At 39.5% G+C, this 17,877-nt stretch overlaps 1 protein-coding gene across 10 annotated transcripts in view; it reads left to right on the top strand.

The window, feature by feature from the left end:
- Nucleotides 1–17,877, top strand: part of zgc:114120 (uncharacterized protein LOC619267 homolog) — a 125,555-nt gene that overhangs the window by 44,758 nt on the left and 62,920 nt on the right. For 9 of the 10 annotated variants that reach the window (XM_042397301.1, XM_042397300.1, XM_042397308.1 and 6 more), the window contains one exon: nt 8,571–8,881. In XM_042397301.1, the coding sequence (XP_042253235.1) occupies nt 8,594–8,881 (288 nt within the window). In that variant the 5' untranslated portion in view covers nt 8,571–8,593. Of the gene's footprint in view, nt 1–8,570; nt 8,882–14,001; nt 14,066–17,877 lie in introns of those variants that run through there. The other variant, XM_042397309.1, reaches the window with a different exon arrangement.

Below are 17,877 nucleotides of genomic sequence, written 5' to 3' on the forward strand. Positions count from 1 at the left end.
TGTAAAATGACAATAAATGTTTCCAAGAGTCCAAGGTGACGTCTTCAAATTCCTAGTTTTGACTAAGAAAACCAGAATATATACACATTTACGAAGCTGAAACTGGATTAATTGATTATCAAAATTGCTGCTAATTAACTTTAATTGATTTTATTTAAGCAGATAAGTCCCACTGAGGTGGGAAACCAAGTTTTGCAAGGGAGACCTGACCAGGACAATAAAACATCAGACACACAAATAAAATTCAGTCAGGACACTCATGTCCAGATTTTAACCATTACTGTAACAAAATGCATCTTAGTTTGGGGGTTTGACTCTGCTCATGTGAGGCTCTAACAAGCTTGACACAGACTGTCGCTGAGCTCACAAACACTCCTATGAGCAGAAATATGTCACTAGAAACTGAATTTGAATCATTTATATTGGAAATTAAATTGCTCAATTTGAATAATTGCATTAAAAAGCTGAATTTGAAACACAAAATTTGAATTTGTATTGTTTAACTTGAGTAATCGCACTGAAAAACTGAGTCTGAATAGCATCATTTGAAATGTATTAGTTTGGAACTAAATTCCAATAAACTTGAAGCTGAATCTAATATTATTACTTTATTATTATTAAATTCAACTCTATATATATACTTCCTCATTCAGTTCTTGCAATTCAAATTTAAATATAAATGATTCAAATTCAGTTTCTAGTGGCACATATTTCTGCCTATACACCCCCACCCCCCTCCAGCAGAGCCTGACATATTCAACGATTGACGAACATGAACACATATTAAATAGAAACATTCAACATCACAAACAACTGAATGCTAATATAGGAGGAGGCTAGGGAGGCGGAGGAGGTTAAATTGTGATGCAGGCAGCTGTGTGTGTAGCAGCGAGGGCAGAGCTCAGTGTTGATGCAGGCAGATTAAATTGAGCGCTAGATGTTTATAAAGACCGTCTATTAAGAGAGGTGGATACTGATGATTGGAGGGTGTATGGAACATGTGATGAGACTATTAACTGACCGCCTGAAATACAACGAGGCTCCATCAATGCTGAAAAACCAGGTAACAATGTTATGAAAGTCAAAATAAGATAAGAATAGAAAAAAATCATTGATAAATAGTACTTAGAAGGCTGAAATGAGTGAAAAACAATGAAATAGTTAATCATTGCAGGTCTAAAAAACATTATTAATAAGCAAACTGAGGACTGATGAACTGTATATCCAGACTGATACTGAGGTTTTGATCACTATCAATATCAGTATATGAGTTTAAAAAATACAATAACAGTATATCAGCTGATATCCTTGTTTTATAATAATGTTTTATAATTTATGATACAACATTAAAGGGGACATATTATGCTTTTTTGTGGTTTTCTGTTACTGTATATACTGTCATGAATTCAGATGCTAAACATGGTCAAAGTTACTTATAACTTGAGGTTAACATATGTAAAAATGCTCCCTGCAAGTCAAAAGTCAGGGCTTCAGCCTGCTTTGAACATTTTGTTGCAACGTTTTTTCTATGTCATCGCACATGCCCATAAATGGCCATCCGTTGTTGCTAAGGTTGTTGCTAAGGTTGTTGCTAAGGTTGTTGCTAGGGTTTTTCCCTGTGTTGTTCACGTTGTCCACTCTCATATTACGGATCCAATTTCAGCTCGAAAATGTCCAGATGTATTTGAGAAGTTGACATTTTGAGTAAAAAATGAGATAAAGTTGTGAAATCCAACTACTGTAGTTTGTTTAATGGTTTGTTGACGTAGGCTCCCGAGCCGCCGGAAGTCGGCTGAGATGCAACTTCCAAAAGTTGGCCAATCAGAACAGAGTGGGCTCATTGGGAGGGGGGGTCTTGAAGAGACAGGAGCTAAAACAGCCTGCTTCAGACAGAGGCTGAACTGAGGGGCTGCATAAAGGGCCAGTATACGATAAATAAGGAGTTTGTTTGAACTGTAAATCATGCAAAAATATTCCAGTAGATGCGCAGAATATAAATATAGACCTGGAAATGTGCAGAATATGTGCTTGTTAACCTCTTCCACTCCCCAAGGACACGGTATGCAGGTGGCATTACTGTATTTCAGAGGCTGTAGTGGGCTAACTTTTAAAGCTACAGTGATACTGGTATCTTATGAAAGTAGGCGACCTAAGGAATCAACTGGTACCAGCCATGTCATGCTAGCTTGTTGAGAAGGGGGCTAAATAACACTCCAAAGGCAAGGGAAAAACTAGCACGGCCATTTTCAAAGGGGACCCTTGACTTCTGACCTCAAGATATCTGAACATAAATGGGTTTTATGCTTACCAACAAGTCTCCCCTTGACAGACATGCCCACTTTATGCTAATCCTATGCAGTTTTGTGCAAAAAACATGCAGTTTTTTCCATGCAGTATGAATGTGTTATTTTCGCCTATTCTAAAAATGGTGTATTTGAATATATCTGCACACTGGGGTCCCTAAACAGTGGAATTGCATAAATTTGGTCTGACTGGAAAGCTGAGGCTCTTGTGGATTCAATGAGCCCATTGTATTCATGTGTGATGATGTTTATTTCCACAGTAGCCATTTCATTGTAGTGAGACTGTTTTCTGAGACTTGACCTCGCTGTTTAAAATGACCTATTGTGACCTCTAGGATAATCACAGCCTCATGAAACTTTACAACCACAAACTAGAGACTGAGGGCATTCAGAGGATGTATATTGAGGTATATTGACAATAAGGAGGTTTCTGAGCAGAAGTGCTTGCTATCCAGTCGTGGAAAATGCAATTATCACAGAAATCTTCAAAGTCAAAAGTTTTTGATACCAAATCACAGCATGACTTTTTCTATCCTAATGTTCTAAGCCTTTATACACACCAAAACACAGTGTTCATTACAGATTTATTACTAGAAATACTTGACACACACTGCATCTCAAATTAATCTTCAGGCTCCCAGCTTCCAGATGATGTTTACCACTTCTATGTGCGATATACTGTTGACCTGTTATCTCCCCCCAAACATCCCCTGTCCCCTCCAAAAATGGGTCTATGGTAGGCGGGCAGGAGTGGAAGAGATTAAGAAACGTTTTTAATGAAGTAGTTTCAGCATTAAATACAGTAAATTTACATGAATTTGTCTAAGTAATTCTGCAGCGTGCATGTTGGGGACTATCTGGATTCACAATGTGTTGTAACACTGGACCACAGCTTCTGTCTCATGGTTAATTCAAGGACCACTATAGAAAGGACGATATACACTATGCAGTATCATACATGCAGCCATCAGCAGTGTGCGTACTCTGTTCTCCTGCATCCACCCTCCGACAAACCACCTTCGCTTCCAAATCAAACACTCAAGAAGAAAATAATTTGAAGTCAATCTGAGTTGAGGCACAGACGAGTATAAATGATTAGACCTCAGCCCGATGAAACCATAAAACTAACAAATGGCCTCTGTCAGACCCCGGCCAACAGTGGCTGGGGTTGTACCACCATCACACACACACACACACACTCTCAGCCTTGTAATGAGAAATGTTTGGACGTGGTCGTCAGAAGCCTTTTGGACTGTGTCCCGGACAGCTGAAATATGGTATCAGTGGCACAATGACCATCACTCACTTGGTTTTTAGTCTCCCCTCAGCTATAATGAACACAGAATAATGAATCATGTGGATAGGCCAGCATGGTGCATTTTACAAGTGTGTGTGACTGTGAGAGGGACGAACACACATTTTATTTTATGTGTTTGAGTTATTAACACCAGGAGACAGTGATTGAAACTGCAGATTTTTTCCGCATTAGGTTCAGGTTATAATTTTGACACAAGTTTGTAATTAAATTGTTTCATTATGCCTGAGTTTTAGCCACCAGATGACCCTTACAAGTGGTGTAGAGTAGCATTATTCAGGCTTATTCACGTGTTTGCAGGCGGTATTCGTGTGCAAAAGTGCCCACGTACACACGAGTGAAGCTGAAATCTTCCTGATGGCGACAACATCACGGTTAAAGATTCAACAGTGCGAGTTAAATATGAAAATTAAAAGGTAATTCATCAGCTGGACTAGTAGCGCTGTTAGCAGTGGCAGAGCTATAATAACAGAGGGGGAGCCAGGAGCAAACTGGGAGGAGGTGGCAGCCCATTAACTACCACCAGGAGCAATAATGACATGGTGGAGTTAAGAGGAAAAAAAAAACACACACAAGACATGTAATATTCGCTGGTTTGGGCTTTGTGTGCAGTAAGAGCCTCAAGTCGAGTATATACAAAGAAGATTAGAGTAGACATTCAAGGCCAGAATATGTGGGTATGAAATAAACAGATTTAAGTATGTAAAGTGTTACATGTCAAGAGACGCTATTATTTAAAAAAAAGTGACTCTAGGAGCAAAGTTGAATTATTTAAATCTGTGATCAAAAAATGTCCCAAAAACATAGGAAGCAACATCATCTTTATACACAAGCCACAGGTCTAAACAACCAATCAAAAAAAAAGGACTCAAATCACACCTGACACAGTTAGAGAAGGATTTATTTTAATAGTCAGTCAGATCCTTTATGATTTGCTCCCAAGGGAACACTTCATGAACACTTATTGTTACACTTTAATTTTCTAAAATTAAAAGCGTAATGAAAATGAAAACAGGATTTTTAAACCTCTTTCTACTTTTATTCGAATACAAATACAAATACAAATAATTTTGCTGCCTCAACAAATACAAATACAAATACTGGGCCCTCTGCTCATCCCTAGTCCAAACATCCATGAAAAACGAGTCTTGTGGTCTATAAAATGTCAGAAAATAGTGAAAAGTGTCGATCTCTGTTTCCCAAAGACAAGGATGCAACCTAAAACGTTTTGTTTTGTGTCAATCAACAATCTATAACCCAAAGATATCCAGTTTATTATCATATAGAACTAAGGAAATGTGAAAATATTCACATGTAAGAAGCTAGAACTTTCTTTAAAAGATTATAAATTATCAAAATAGTTGCCGATTAAGTTCCCATTGATTGAGTATGGATTATCGACTAATCTTTGCAGCTCTATTGAAGACAAATACTAAAGCAATGGATTTAGTAAGGAAATATTGAGTAGATACCCCAATATTACACAATATATGGGGCCAATATTTCATAGTTTAATAATAAAGACAAATGAGGAATATCTCCGCTAGACAAAAAGGTAATAATCCATCAATTATTAGTGAGCTGCCACTGAGCAAGATGTCATTTAGTTCATAGTTGAGGGAAAATCTAATGAGACTGTAGGACGGATGTTTTTTGCAGACATCATCACAGTAGTTTTTAAGAAGACCTGAACAGTAAAACCCAGCAGGTATTGCATCAGATGACCAGCAGCGCTTCTCATGGTAAAATATAGCTTCTCTTTGTCCCACATACCCCCCCCCCACATTGTAGGGGTTTGCTTGAGGCTTCACATAAATTAAAGTGACAAGCCCTTGTCTAGATGTTCCCTCCGTCTGTCCCAGTCCCCCTCTCTGTTTTATAACTCTCATCCCCCCCCCCCCCCCCCCCCCCCCCCCCACCATGGATACACACCAGCATGCAGCTTCACTCCTTTCAGAATATTTACATCTGTGACCAACTCAAACACCTCTTCTTCTATCGCTGAGCGAGACTTTGCCGCCGCCGCAAATATTGCTGTTGTTAGGCTGAATCCTCAAAGGAGCAACATCTCAGCTTCTCGGGAGCGAATAAAAACGAATGTATGTTGTTCATGCTGCTGTTATTTAAAATGAAATGAATGAAACTCTGTTTGGTGAAAAACCTTTGATTTCATTTTGCACCCCCGCACATCTGAAAACAAAGCTACTCTCTTGCTTTTTATAAATATGCCGCATAGATGTATCCACGTATACATGCAATTCAAGAGCCAGTTTCTCATTAGATAATTAAATATATCAATGGCAATAAAGTCTAGTGCTCACCCAGTGCAATGTGCTGTTATTATATGCTGTAAGTGTATAGTGTATGCTGTAACTTGTTGTGCACGTTTTATCAAGTTTCTTAACTTCAAACTAATGAGTTTAAGGTCTTGCTTCAGTGCTTCTTATAGGACCTTTATAGCACAGATCAATAATGACTGTAGACTCTTTCTGCCGAACACTACAGGTCATGTAATTAATAGTTTGCAGCTAAAAGAAACAACCAACAGAAATGTGAACGGGAAATAAGAAGCTTGTTGTACACAGCATGTGAGAGCATACGCTATATTTACTGTGTCTGTGTGTCTATACGTACATTATTTCTATTCTAGTTATAACTGTGTAGTGAAGGTTAAGTACCTGAGAAGTGTCTCTGATGTCAGTGTCTTATCTGCTGTATTCTAGACCAAGAAAATTAATTTAAAGACACTGATGATGTCAAAAAAGTAATTAAATATATAGGTATCATGACATGTCTTTTTTCATATCATCTGCTTACTTTTTATACTGCAACATAGAAAGTACAAACCTTCAGAAAGTTCTTCAAAAATTACTTTTATATCAGAAACTTGTTCAGAAACAATTAAAGATATTAATGCTTTCCAAAAGTCTACTTTAATCTACAAGATAGAATTCAGTCTTATTTTCAACCAAATTCAACAGTCAGTCGTCTAATCTGCACTAACACTATGGACTATTACAGAGTTCAGAAAGCTGTGCTTGAAAACAGGGTTTTTTTATCTCTTACTGTATGTTTGTACCTGTAAATTCTGTGCTGCAACCTTGCACATATTCATACTTACAGGCTGAACATTTCAGTGTCTGCCTGCAAATCTGTTTTGCAGGTCTGTGCATTCACTTACAGGCTACAAGCCTGTATTCACAACCTGTGAGGTAAAATTACCAGAGCGGGTCTGTGTGTGCACGCATACACTGTTGACATGTTTACTGTGTGTTCTGGTTTTGTACACTGAGCTTTGTAAGGAGTGGCTTGACATTCAACTTCTGACCAATCAGCTTCTTTATATGAAGAAGGTAATAAAGTCCTACAGAACATGTAAAAAACACAAATAATTTAGTGATTTTTATGTTTCAACCTATAGAACAGAAAGCTCTTCAGGGGGTTTTATCCTCTCGCTGCAGGTTCCTTTCCACTGTCATTTCTATCTGTCATTTGTATGATTTTAATTTGTGCAAATAAGTAAAGCTTTTTCTGTAACTTGATCACATTTCCTGATGCACCTTCACCAAGTTGGCTGTGCTTTATGTGTCAGTGGTCACAAGGGGGCAGTAAACCATTCCCCATACAAGAGGACATCTTTTCCGTTCATGTCACTGCTCCTTGAATGATTTTGACACATATGTGAGACAGCTCTGCTGTCATAAGCTGTAACAACAGGGGATGTTGCTGTTCAACTGTTTTTTTTTCTTTCCTCAGGGTTTCCAGAGTAGTTGCAATTGTTGGAATAGACAGATGTTACAGCTGTTCTCACAAGGGGTTTATTGCTAGAGGTGTGTTTGTGTTTTTGTATTGTCCTCATATGTGTGTGTGTTTGTGTAGAGAACAATAGGACTGTGTCACTGTGTGTATGCGTGTTTAGGGAGAAACAAGAGACAAACAAGGAGAACAGTGTTCTTTCTAGACATTAATATACTGTGCAAGGATGCTCAAGGACAGAATCAGTGCAGGGATGTTACTGCTGGAGCATTGTTGTCACACTCTCACTGCTGCTCACTTCACATGCCTCAAGGTCTAACCTATTAACTCCTGTGTGTTTACACAATACAGTGTGCTGTATTAGCACTTAACTTATCTCTTATTTACAGTGTAATGAACAAGTTAAAGCACCACAACACATCTGGTTATCCATTCTATCTCCTGTTGACTATAAATCATGTATACTTAACATTATTGCTGACCATTTTTTTATGTTTCTACATTGATTTTCCATCTTTCAGGCGGCCATTGCTTCTGTTTGTTTCAGTAAGCTATGGAAATGAACTTGCAGTGACTTGAAGCCCGCTGCTATGTGTAATCCATCACAATGAACAATTTGTTGCCTTGAGTGTTTATTCGGGAGACTTTAAATTGTTGTGGTTGCAAGCAGGAACCATTTCCACTCCTCGGAGGTGCATTTTATGATGCTTTGAGAATTTATATTTATCTGTCAAAAAGTTCTGCATTGAATCAAATCTAAGAGACAAACAATAAGCAAACAGGGTTGTTAAAAAGATATAATGCGAGTTTGGTTGTATCTTGGATTAAAAATGTTGCCGTTCGGCAGTCGATTTTAATCTTAAGGGGATATTTGCTATTCTCATAAACTTCTTCTCTTGAAAGTCCTGCTCTGACTACAACTAAATGTTATTTTTTAGTTGTTGGAATATTGTCTAATGTTGTGTGTCCTCCTGTAACTGTTACTGTTAATGTAAAACAGGCACAATGTTATTTTCCAATAAACTCACTATAATAAACCTGCTATAAACTCAAATATTTTGATATTTTATCATCTGATATGACATAGTTGATATATGTTATAGTTATCTCACTGCTAACTCCTCCACTTCTTATCCGGCCCTCTCTCTTGTCTTTAAATCCTCCCCCCGCCCCCCGTCCCTACACCCCCACTGCAGGTCGAGAGAAGAGAAAGGGTCCCATGATCTCTGCCGGTGATGCCGAGTTCCCGCGGGATTACCACACCCTGGCTGCCGGCGGCGGCGGCCGCGGGGCCCGGCGGTTCCCCGACAACAGCAATGGGGGGTTCACGTCATCCTCGCTGGACCGCCGGCACAACTCCGTGGCCGCCAAGAGCCTGGAGGCCCTGAACAGCATCCACAAGGCCGACATCGAGCGCCAACGAGACGCCCTCATGGATCTCCAGAAAAACAAGTACTCCAACAGCCCCGGCAGCATGTCGCAAGGCTCTGCCGCTGCTGGACGACAGGTAACTTCACAGTCCTGCAGCTGAGATGCTCTAATGTTTTGATATGGTAACATGAGTATTATTACAACTGAACCACTGGTGGTCGACTCCACACAACAAGCAACATACAATATCTCACACTCAGTCAGTTATTTTCCATAAAAACAGATCATTGGATTATTTTGATTATTTCCTCTCTTGAGAGCGAGAAGACTCCCCTGCAGTATTCCTTAATGTATGTATGTATGATGATATTGTTTATCATGGTGAGCACAAAGATTAGTTATTATTCATTATCAAAAATAAACTACGGTTTATGCATGGTTTCTTTGACAGTTAGTCACTACACAGTCCTTTGGGAATATAAAGAGAAAAAAACCGATGCACACTGATGGTTTTATCATTTAAACTGGCAACAAGGTGTCAGTCTGAACTGGCAATATACAGGATAATACATCATATAAGCTGTTATCATCATAGAAATACTGACGCTAAAACAAATAAAATATAAACTGTGTGTATAATAGACACACTAAGACAGTAAAGGATCAAACTGAGTCTTTTTATGCTTCATTATCCTGACTTTATGATGGAGTTTCATCATTCAGATATTAGCTTCGTTGCCAGCGAGGTGATGCTTTTGGTCGTGTTTGTCTGTCTGCATTTTTTATGTTTCTATCCACCAGTTTTTAAGTGAATTTTGAATATGTGCATAACAAGAGCTGAGTGGAAGTGTCTGAAATTTAAAAAAGAAGGAAAAACATTGCAAAAAAAAAAAATGTTTATACTTGGATGTGATAAAGGCTGTTGTGAAACAAATGTCTCAAATACAGACAATCGCACATTCCTGGGTGGATTACTCTGTAACTTGAACACCAAATTTCTACTGTTTATGCTGCAATCATCACAAAAAAAAGATAAAATGATTACTGCGGTGAAAACTTTCCACATTTCAATTCCAGATTAGGGTCCTTGTTGCACGTCAGACCTTCTCAATCACAGTAGTGACTGAGTAAAAAGCACAATAGTGCTGGTTGTAGATAGATTTTACCCCACCGTTCATAACGTGGTAACTCTCCTTTAATATCTCAGGCCATTATGGGTATGAAGTTAAATAAATAAATCAGGACTATTTATGGGTATTAGTTGGGGTTTTTATGATTTCTGCACCAGTTTTTTAAAGTATCTTGATTTGTCAGGTATGTAATTTGTTGGATTAGCTGAAAAAACACATCTGTATGTTTATTCTATCCATCCTAAAATGTTTTAAATTGACTTTCCAGAAAATTAACCTTATCAGAATATAAAACTATATTACAATATACAATCACATATACTGTGACAACAACAACTCCATGTTGTCCACTGCTACACCGGACACATGTGGATCAGAGGAGACAAATTAATTCATTAAAAAACACAAATTGATTTGTGGTTGGAAGCAACAATAAAAGTTTGTGATGTACCTGAATAACTGATGTTTAATTCTTGAATATATTTGCATAAAGGTTGTTAATGGAAAGCTCAGAAATTCACTTTAAACCTGTAAAACATTCAAATGGAAACGTAACTATTGTTAGCAGGATATATCAAAAACCTCAATAGAATTCAATCCACTGTAAAGAGCCACACTGTTAGCTAAATCCTAATGGTGTGAAAATTGGTATTTTTTGAAAATGCACTCTCATATTTGAATAATCTTGCAGATACTCAAAGATGGTCTATAACTAGACGTGGTTAGATGCGGATCCAGACACACATTTCTATACAATAACAAATCTAGATGAGAGTGCAGCCTTGAGGGAGATATGAGCTCTCTGAGTGCTTTTTATTTCCACATGTGAACATTTTCTTCCTGGGGTACAATAACAGCACATTGGTAGACTTGGAAACCCACACAAGCACATTATGTGGCGAGATGCCTCCGGGGCATTACACAAACACACACACACACACACACACACACACACACACACACACACACACACAGACACAGTGGAGGTATTTTCACAACCAGCTCGCTGGGTCAGTAATGGGCACTTTTTTTATTGTTTATTCTCTGGCATACGGAGGAAAGGATTTAACCGAGACAGTGAGAAAAATGTCAGAATGTGAAATATTAAACTCTTCACTCCATCAAATCCTTTACCTCTCTGCTGTCTCTGCTGTTCATATTCTCTCTTTCATTCTGCCATCAATCACCACAGGCTCTGACTTGATACCTGAGACAGATGGTCACAACAGAACAGGCTGCTTCAGCTTCTCTCTGTGTTGCTCAAAGGAATAGTTTTGGAAAAAAATATGTTTATTTGCTTTCTTTTACCAGAGTGAGGCGAACTCATGTCTGTGCATTTTTAATTATGAAGCTGAGTCAGGATGTGTTTAGCCTAGCTTAGCATGAAGACTGTGGAAAAAGACACCGACTAATACCTCTGAGGCTGCATCTCAGCAGCAACAGTAAGCTGTAAGCATCGATATGTTTCATCAGAGTGATTAACTGATATTTAATCAATACACAAACTAGAACTCGTTGGTGGACAACAGTTTATCCTTCCATGGCGAGTCCCTGAACACAGGTTTTGGTGTCTGATGTTAGAGTTGTAATCAGACTCAATTTCCATTTTGTTTTCATTATTTAGTCTGAAGTTCAGATTTCCTCTGAAAACAGCTGCCTGCTTCTGGAAATGATGCTGATGAGAGCGGCGAGAGTGAAAACAGTGAAGATGCTGCCAACAATGAGCTGAAAGATGTTAAAATGCTCAGTAGAGCTGAAGGGGAAACTGCAGAGTCAGCTGATAATTCTGTTGGTTTGTCATTACAAGCTAAATCTTTCACATATATGTGATCATTGGATCCTTTTTTATGATGAAAAATATAGAACTTGAGCTTTAACATTTTTGGTTGGTCAAAGAATTGTTGTTTACCGATTTCAAGAGCTTTAATTTCTATAAGTACAGCAATCTGAACAGCTGCATTGATCTCTGCTTGTTGCCAGTTATTTTAAAGACGACTCCATTCTTAGGAATAGGTCAAAACTCCAGCAACACTTGTAGAATAATCTCTCTCTATATAGCACTTTATAAAAAGTCTTTTTTAAACGAAAATGTTTTTAAAGTATGCCACATCAAATATAGTAATCAGTACCACCTCTTAGTTGCACTTTTCTGGTTTATGGACCAGATATGGTGTCACCCATGTCCCTTACTGGACACTCCCCTCACCTCTCTGCCAGTATGAAGCCACATGATCATATAACCTACTAGGGGGGTGCCCGAATACAAATACGTTATTCAGCAAAGCACAAATAGTGTTGTTTTTTTTGTTTTGTTTTTTTTTTTACAAATATTTGTTTCATACAAATATTTTAAAAATTATTTGTTTTTGGGAAAGAAAAAAAAACATGTCAAATAACAGCACACAGGTCGGTTACATCACTGTCTCTCTGTTACGTCCATCAGCAGTTCTCAACGAGGGGAGTCACATCCATCCACGCACATTTCCTAATTTGGACATCACTCCTGGAGTTGGGGGTGTTCCCCAGAAATAAAGCTGAGCTACTGACACATGCAAAGTCCTCCCGAGGGACTCTCCATAACCTGTTGTTCCACTTCTCCTTTCCACAATGTTAGGTTGCAAAAAATAGGCAATAAATGAAAATTGTAAAGCAATAATCACCTTTAATGTTCTTCCCTACACATTAAACGGTGTGCTTTTCATTTTTAAGCCTGTCTGTTATTCAAATACAAATACAAATAATTTCCTGCCTTAACAAATACAGATACAAATACAAATAATACTGGGCCCTCTGCACATCCCTATAACCTACCCATCTCTGTTGGTGCCCCACTGGCTGATATGTGTGTAGATGTATATGATTGGTTGTCCTTTATATTTTTTTACCTATTTGAATTTTTTTCTGCTTCATACCTACCCTATTTAAACCCTGATGAAGGCCACGAGCCGAAACACTTTGGTCTAAAAAATAAAGTTGTTCTACATTCTACAAGTGTCGCTGGAGTTTTGACCTCTTTAGACTTTCTTCCCTTCTCCGTGCACTTTGGAAGTAGGTGCCAGAGTTGTGCCAGAAACCCTTTCTCTGACCCCATTCTTGATGCCATAAAGTTCTGATTGGGTCGGTTGTTTTCCCAGCCAGGGACCCAGCGGTCAGCGAGCACAACGCCAGAACTATTTTAATCGACGGAAGAAACTGTGATTTGGGCATCGATTTAGAGGTCTGGAACCAGGAGAACATGACATTTCTGTCCATGTACGGATAAATCAAACAAAATATGTGCTAGAGATTTTAGAGGTGTTGGTCGGTATTACTTTTTACTTTAAAGAGTCAGACTAGCTGCTTCCACTCTTTATGCTGAGACTCCAGCTCTGTACTTAACACAGACATGACATTAATATTTATCTTCTCATCTCGCTAAAGGAAAGAAAGCAAACACATTCCCCCAAAATGTTGAGCTATTCCTTTAAGTCTGTCTCCCTTCTTGGTTCTCCCTCCAAACATTAGTCAGCTCTCTCTCTCTCTCTCTCTCTCCCCTCTCATCTCACCCGTCAAACTCCTCCTTCCTCTCCTCCCACTCTTTGCTTTCCATGTGCTGTGTCTATTTACCCACACGAGACCATCTATCTCCTGATGGAAAAGGGTGGACAGAGAGAGAGAGAGAGAGAGCGAGAGAGAGAGATAGATAGAAACAGGTGGAGTCTGCTGTCGTCATGGTAACCCACCGTTTCCCATATAAGGCAACTGAGTGATATCATATGGTTGGCAATTTGGGCTTCGGAGGGAGGCACACGCTGTACTGAGTGAGAGGCAACAGCAGCGGGAGAGAGAACGAGCGACAGGGAGAGAGAGAAGGAAGGAGGGAGGTTTTTTTTTTTAGCGTTTATGTCAGGGACGAGGGGCGAGAGAGAGTGGCAGAGGAAGTGAGAGAGAGAGAGAGAGAGAGAGAGAGAGAGGGAACAGGAGGAAGAGGAGGAGGGGCAGGAAGAGATGCTAACTGCCTCTTAGGCGCTACTACGGGTACCAGCGAGGGGGGACTCTGGCAGATCCTCAGGGCGCGGGAAAGACACCGAGCCGCAGTGAAAAAAAAAAAAAAAAAAAAAAAAAAAAATGGACAGGGGGGAGGAGGAAGAGGGAGGCGTGTGGAGCGGGAGGATGCACCAGGCGGCCGATGTGCTCATTAAGTAGCAACGGTAAACTCTCTCTATCTCCCTGTCCTTGCATCCTCAGCTGAGACATTTCGCCGTCGCTCTGTGACTCTGCCATGACTGCGTGTGATGCTTCTGTCGCTGTGTGAGAGATGAACGAGCAGAGGCTGATGGAGTGATGTAAAGTGCAGGATTGTGTGTGTGTGTGTGTGTGTCTTCTTAATGTATGTAGAGGCAGGTGTGTGTTTAGTACATATGATGTACAGACAAGTAGACCTGATGAGCACACAACTCATCTCATCCTCTGTTTCTGTTTTAATGTGAGTGTGTATAACTAAGTGTGTGTGTGTGTGTATGTGTGTGTGTGTGTGGTTTTTTTTTTAGGGGAGGGTCTGTTTCCTCCCGTGCAGTCAGGTGTTGTCCAGGTGTGTCTGTGCTGCCGCAGTGATGTGTGTTGTTCACGCACTGCATGTATGTGAGTGGTGCACATGTATGTGTGTGGCAGCCTGTGTCAGGGTGAGAGGAAACACGGGGAGAAAAAAAAATGTTTGTGAACGCAATTAAAACTGTGTGAGTGAATGCACATGTGTTGGTGTGTGTTTGTGTGTGTGTGTTTTGGGGGGCTGGAGAGGAAGGAAGACAGACTCTGTAAGTGAGAGGAAAGGGAAAAAAAAAAAAAAAGAGGGTGGGTACAAAGATGGCTACTTGGCATGCAGGTCAGGCATGCATGTCTCTCTGCTCATCCCTCTCTCTCTCTTGCTTTTTCTCTTTTTCTTTCCCCTTCTTTCTCCCCCTCTTCTCTCATAAGCCCTGTCTGTATCTGTGCATATGTGCACCTTGGGATTTCAGCTCAAGTGATTGAGAAATATTGCAGGCAGTAATCACTGAGTCACGGTGCATAGGGGGCCTGTTTGTGTTAGATGAGACAGGTTTTATGTTCTAAAAAATGTCCGCTTGTTGGTGCATTAAATTATTTGTGGAGTGACTTGGCAGTAGATTTTGCCATTTCCAATTTAAGGTGAATAAATGAAGCGGGTGGGTGATTACACAGTGCGCAGCGCTGTGAATGGTGAGATATATTAGGGATTATAACACAGTGGGTGCTTGACGTTCAGAATTATCAGCTGTTTGTTTCTGTCTCAATAGTTCTGACAGGAACCTGTGAGAAGGGTGATAATATAAATGCATTTTTCCCAGCTGTCAACTCAGAATGACAAAGCCGCAGCTTGCGAGTGCTTCAAAGTTACAGGAGGTTACAGAGGTTGTTGGCTCTGTATCTTGAGAAATTATTACTGACGGGATTCTTATTCTTTTGCAAGGTTTAGGCAAAAAACTAAACTGGTGAGAAATTAATGCAAATAGGGCATTTATTTATTGGAAACTGTCAATTATAGGAAGGCAAATGGTCAGTCTGCAGAAGTTCAGAAAAATGTCAAACCTCGTGCGTCAAAATCTTTTCCAATATGTCAGAAAGCAGAATATGATGACAAATTAAAGGAAAAAACAACTATAATTGTCTTAGTGTGATGTTGGACCACCAGAACAGCTTAAGTGCTCCTTGGCATTGATACTACAGCCTCTGAACTCTTCTGGAGGGATGAACACCAGTCTTCCAAAAGATATTCCCTCATTTGGTGTTTTGATGATGGTGGTGGAGAGCGCTGTCTAAGACGTCGGTCCAAAATCTCCCATAGGTGTTCAACTGGGTTGAGATCTGGTGACTGTGAAGGCCATAGTATATGATTCATTTTCATACTCATCAAACCATTCAGTGAATTGCAGAATTGTCATCCTGCAGGAGACCACTTCCATCAGGATAGAAATGTTTCATCATAGGATAAAGGTGATCACTCAGAACTACTTGGCATTGATTTGTAGTGACCCTTCCCTCTAAGGGGACAAGTGGACCCAGACCATGCCAGTAAAATGCCCCCCAGAGCATAACAGATCCCCCACTGTAGGGGTCAAGCATTCAGACCTGTATTGTTCTCTTGGCATTCGCCTCACATCCACTCGCCCACTTGTAGAGAATATGGTGAAGGATGACTCATCTGACTATATCACTTTTTTTTCTCTGTAGACTAATGCTTATGGTTTTTGTACCACTGAACTCTCAAATGTGCACTCGTCTTTGTAATGAGGGGTTTTTGCACTGCAATGCTACTATAATATTCCTACATAATTGTTGACAGACTGTTGTTGCTGACAGTCTGATCACGTCCTGCATTGACATTCTCAGTCACCTGAGGAAGAGTTGCTCTTAAGTTTGTCCTTACATATCACACTAATGCATCATGGCCATCAAATGTGCGCTGTTGTCCATGATTTCCAACCCTATTTGCTAATGTCTTCCCCATAGATCTAAATGCAGATTTCACTTTAGTCACTGGTCCTATTGTGACTGAAGCTCCTGCCTTCCGAGCCCCAACAATGAAACCTCTTTCAAAGTCATTTAGATATTTCTCTCTTGCCTTCTTGATACAAAATCAGAATCAACTGCACCCGCTCAGCATTTAAATACATACCACAGAGCCTGATTGGATGTTAATTGCTTAATTGTACCATGCAGTGCACCTGTGTAGAAGCATCTGCATTCGTTATGTTTCTCCACTCATTTATTCAGGTTTTTCCTTTAATCTGTAATTTATCTGTTTATTTCTGTTGCCCTTCTGTCTGTAACTTACCTGTTGCAGACTAATGCATAGACTTTCATAACTACATGATAGCTAGAAGCACTTGTACAAACAGATTTGTTCTTAAGTGGCACGTATGAGTTATTTAAGAGAATTTGTGGTATTTGTTAATTTCTCGCAATTAGAATTATGTTAGTATGAACAAAATTTATTCCAGAGCTGTCGTACGAGTCATGAACAGATGATCTGACTTTCTTAATCTGAGTGAATTTAGTTTAAATATAATATGATACTCTGTTCAGCGTATTATCATCATCATGGCTGCCAATTTGAGTTTTGTTAGTTTTCGATTTGAAATGTTTCAGATTCAGAGGCGTTGAGTATGCTAATTATCCAATCTCAGGAACGTTGACTTCCTGGTGCAGATAAGAAAGTTTATTGAATCTCAGTTGGAATATTTGTTTGAGCAAATCTGACAGAAGCAAGAACGAGATGTTTAGGATGAGAATACGGAAATGTTCTTGCATGAGGCTCAATCTCCGTTAAAGAGAGGGAGACATTGAGGAAGAGAAAAAGAAAACAAAACAGTATCACATGTCCTCGTTCGGCTTTATCAACAAATTGCCAATTTTCATTAGAGTCATCAAACCCTCCTAATTAAACTCTCTTTAATGAATCATTTCTTCAGTGTCGTTCTGCAGGGATTTCAACGTAAGATCAGCCAGAATTATCTATAACTTGCACATCTGTGTCAGAACAGACAGTCAAAAGTCACAAAAATAGTTAAAAAAAAAGCCTGAATAGATTGAAATATGGCTCAGTATTATTGTTATGTAGCATGATGGTGTAAGATGTTAAGGAAACTGTAACATAAACGTAAAATAAACAGAAGCTTGATTATTTTGTTTCGGTTGTAGCGCAGTCGAGGTTAGTTTGGACACCGGTCTTTGGACGGGGGCCTACAAACCACACGGAGCTCCAAAATCTGGGTCACATCAGCCCACAGGGTTGTCGGTCTTTCTTTCCCAAAGTGTGTTTCTTCTATCCTGCTTCCTCTACTCCATATTCAAAAGAAAGTGAGATGAATTTCAGAAGTTTCTACTGAGATTTCCGGAGAGAGAGAGCGGAGGAAATATTGGGGATCCAGGCAGCTCCCAGAACAGCTGCTCAGACACATTAATTAAGAGTTCCACCTATGCCTTAGTTTAATTATGGAGGGAATAT

This window comes from Thunnus maccoyii, chromosome 20, assembly GCF_910596095.1.
Source record: "Thunnus maccoyii chromosome 20, fThuMac1.1, whole genome shotgun sequence".
NCBI lineage: Eukaryota > Metazoa > Chordata > Actinopteri > Scombriformes > Scombridae > Thunnus > Thunnus maccoyii.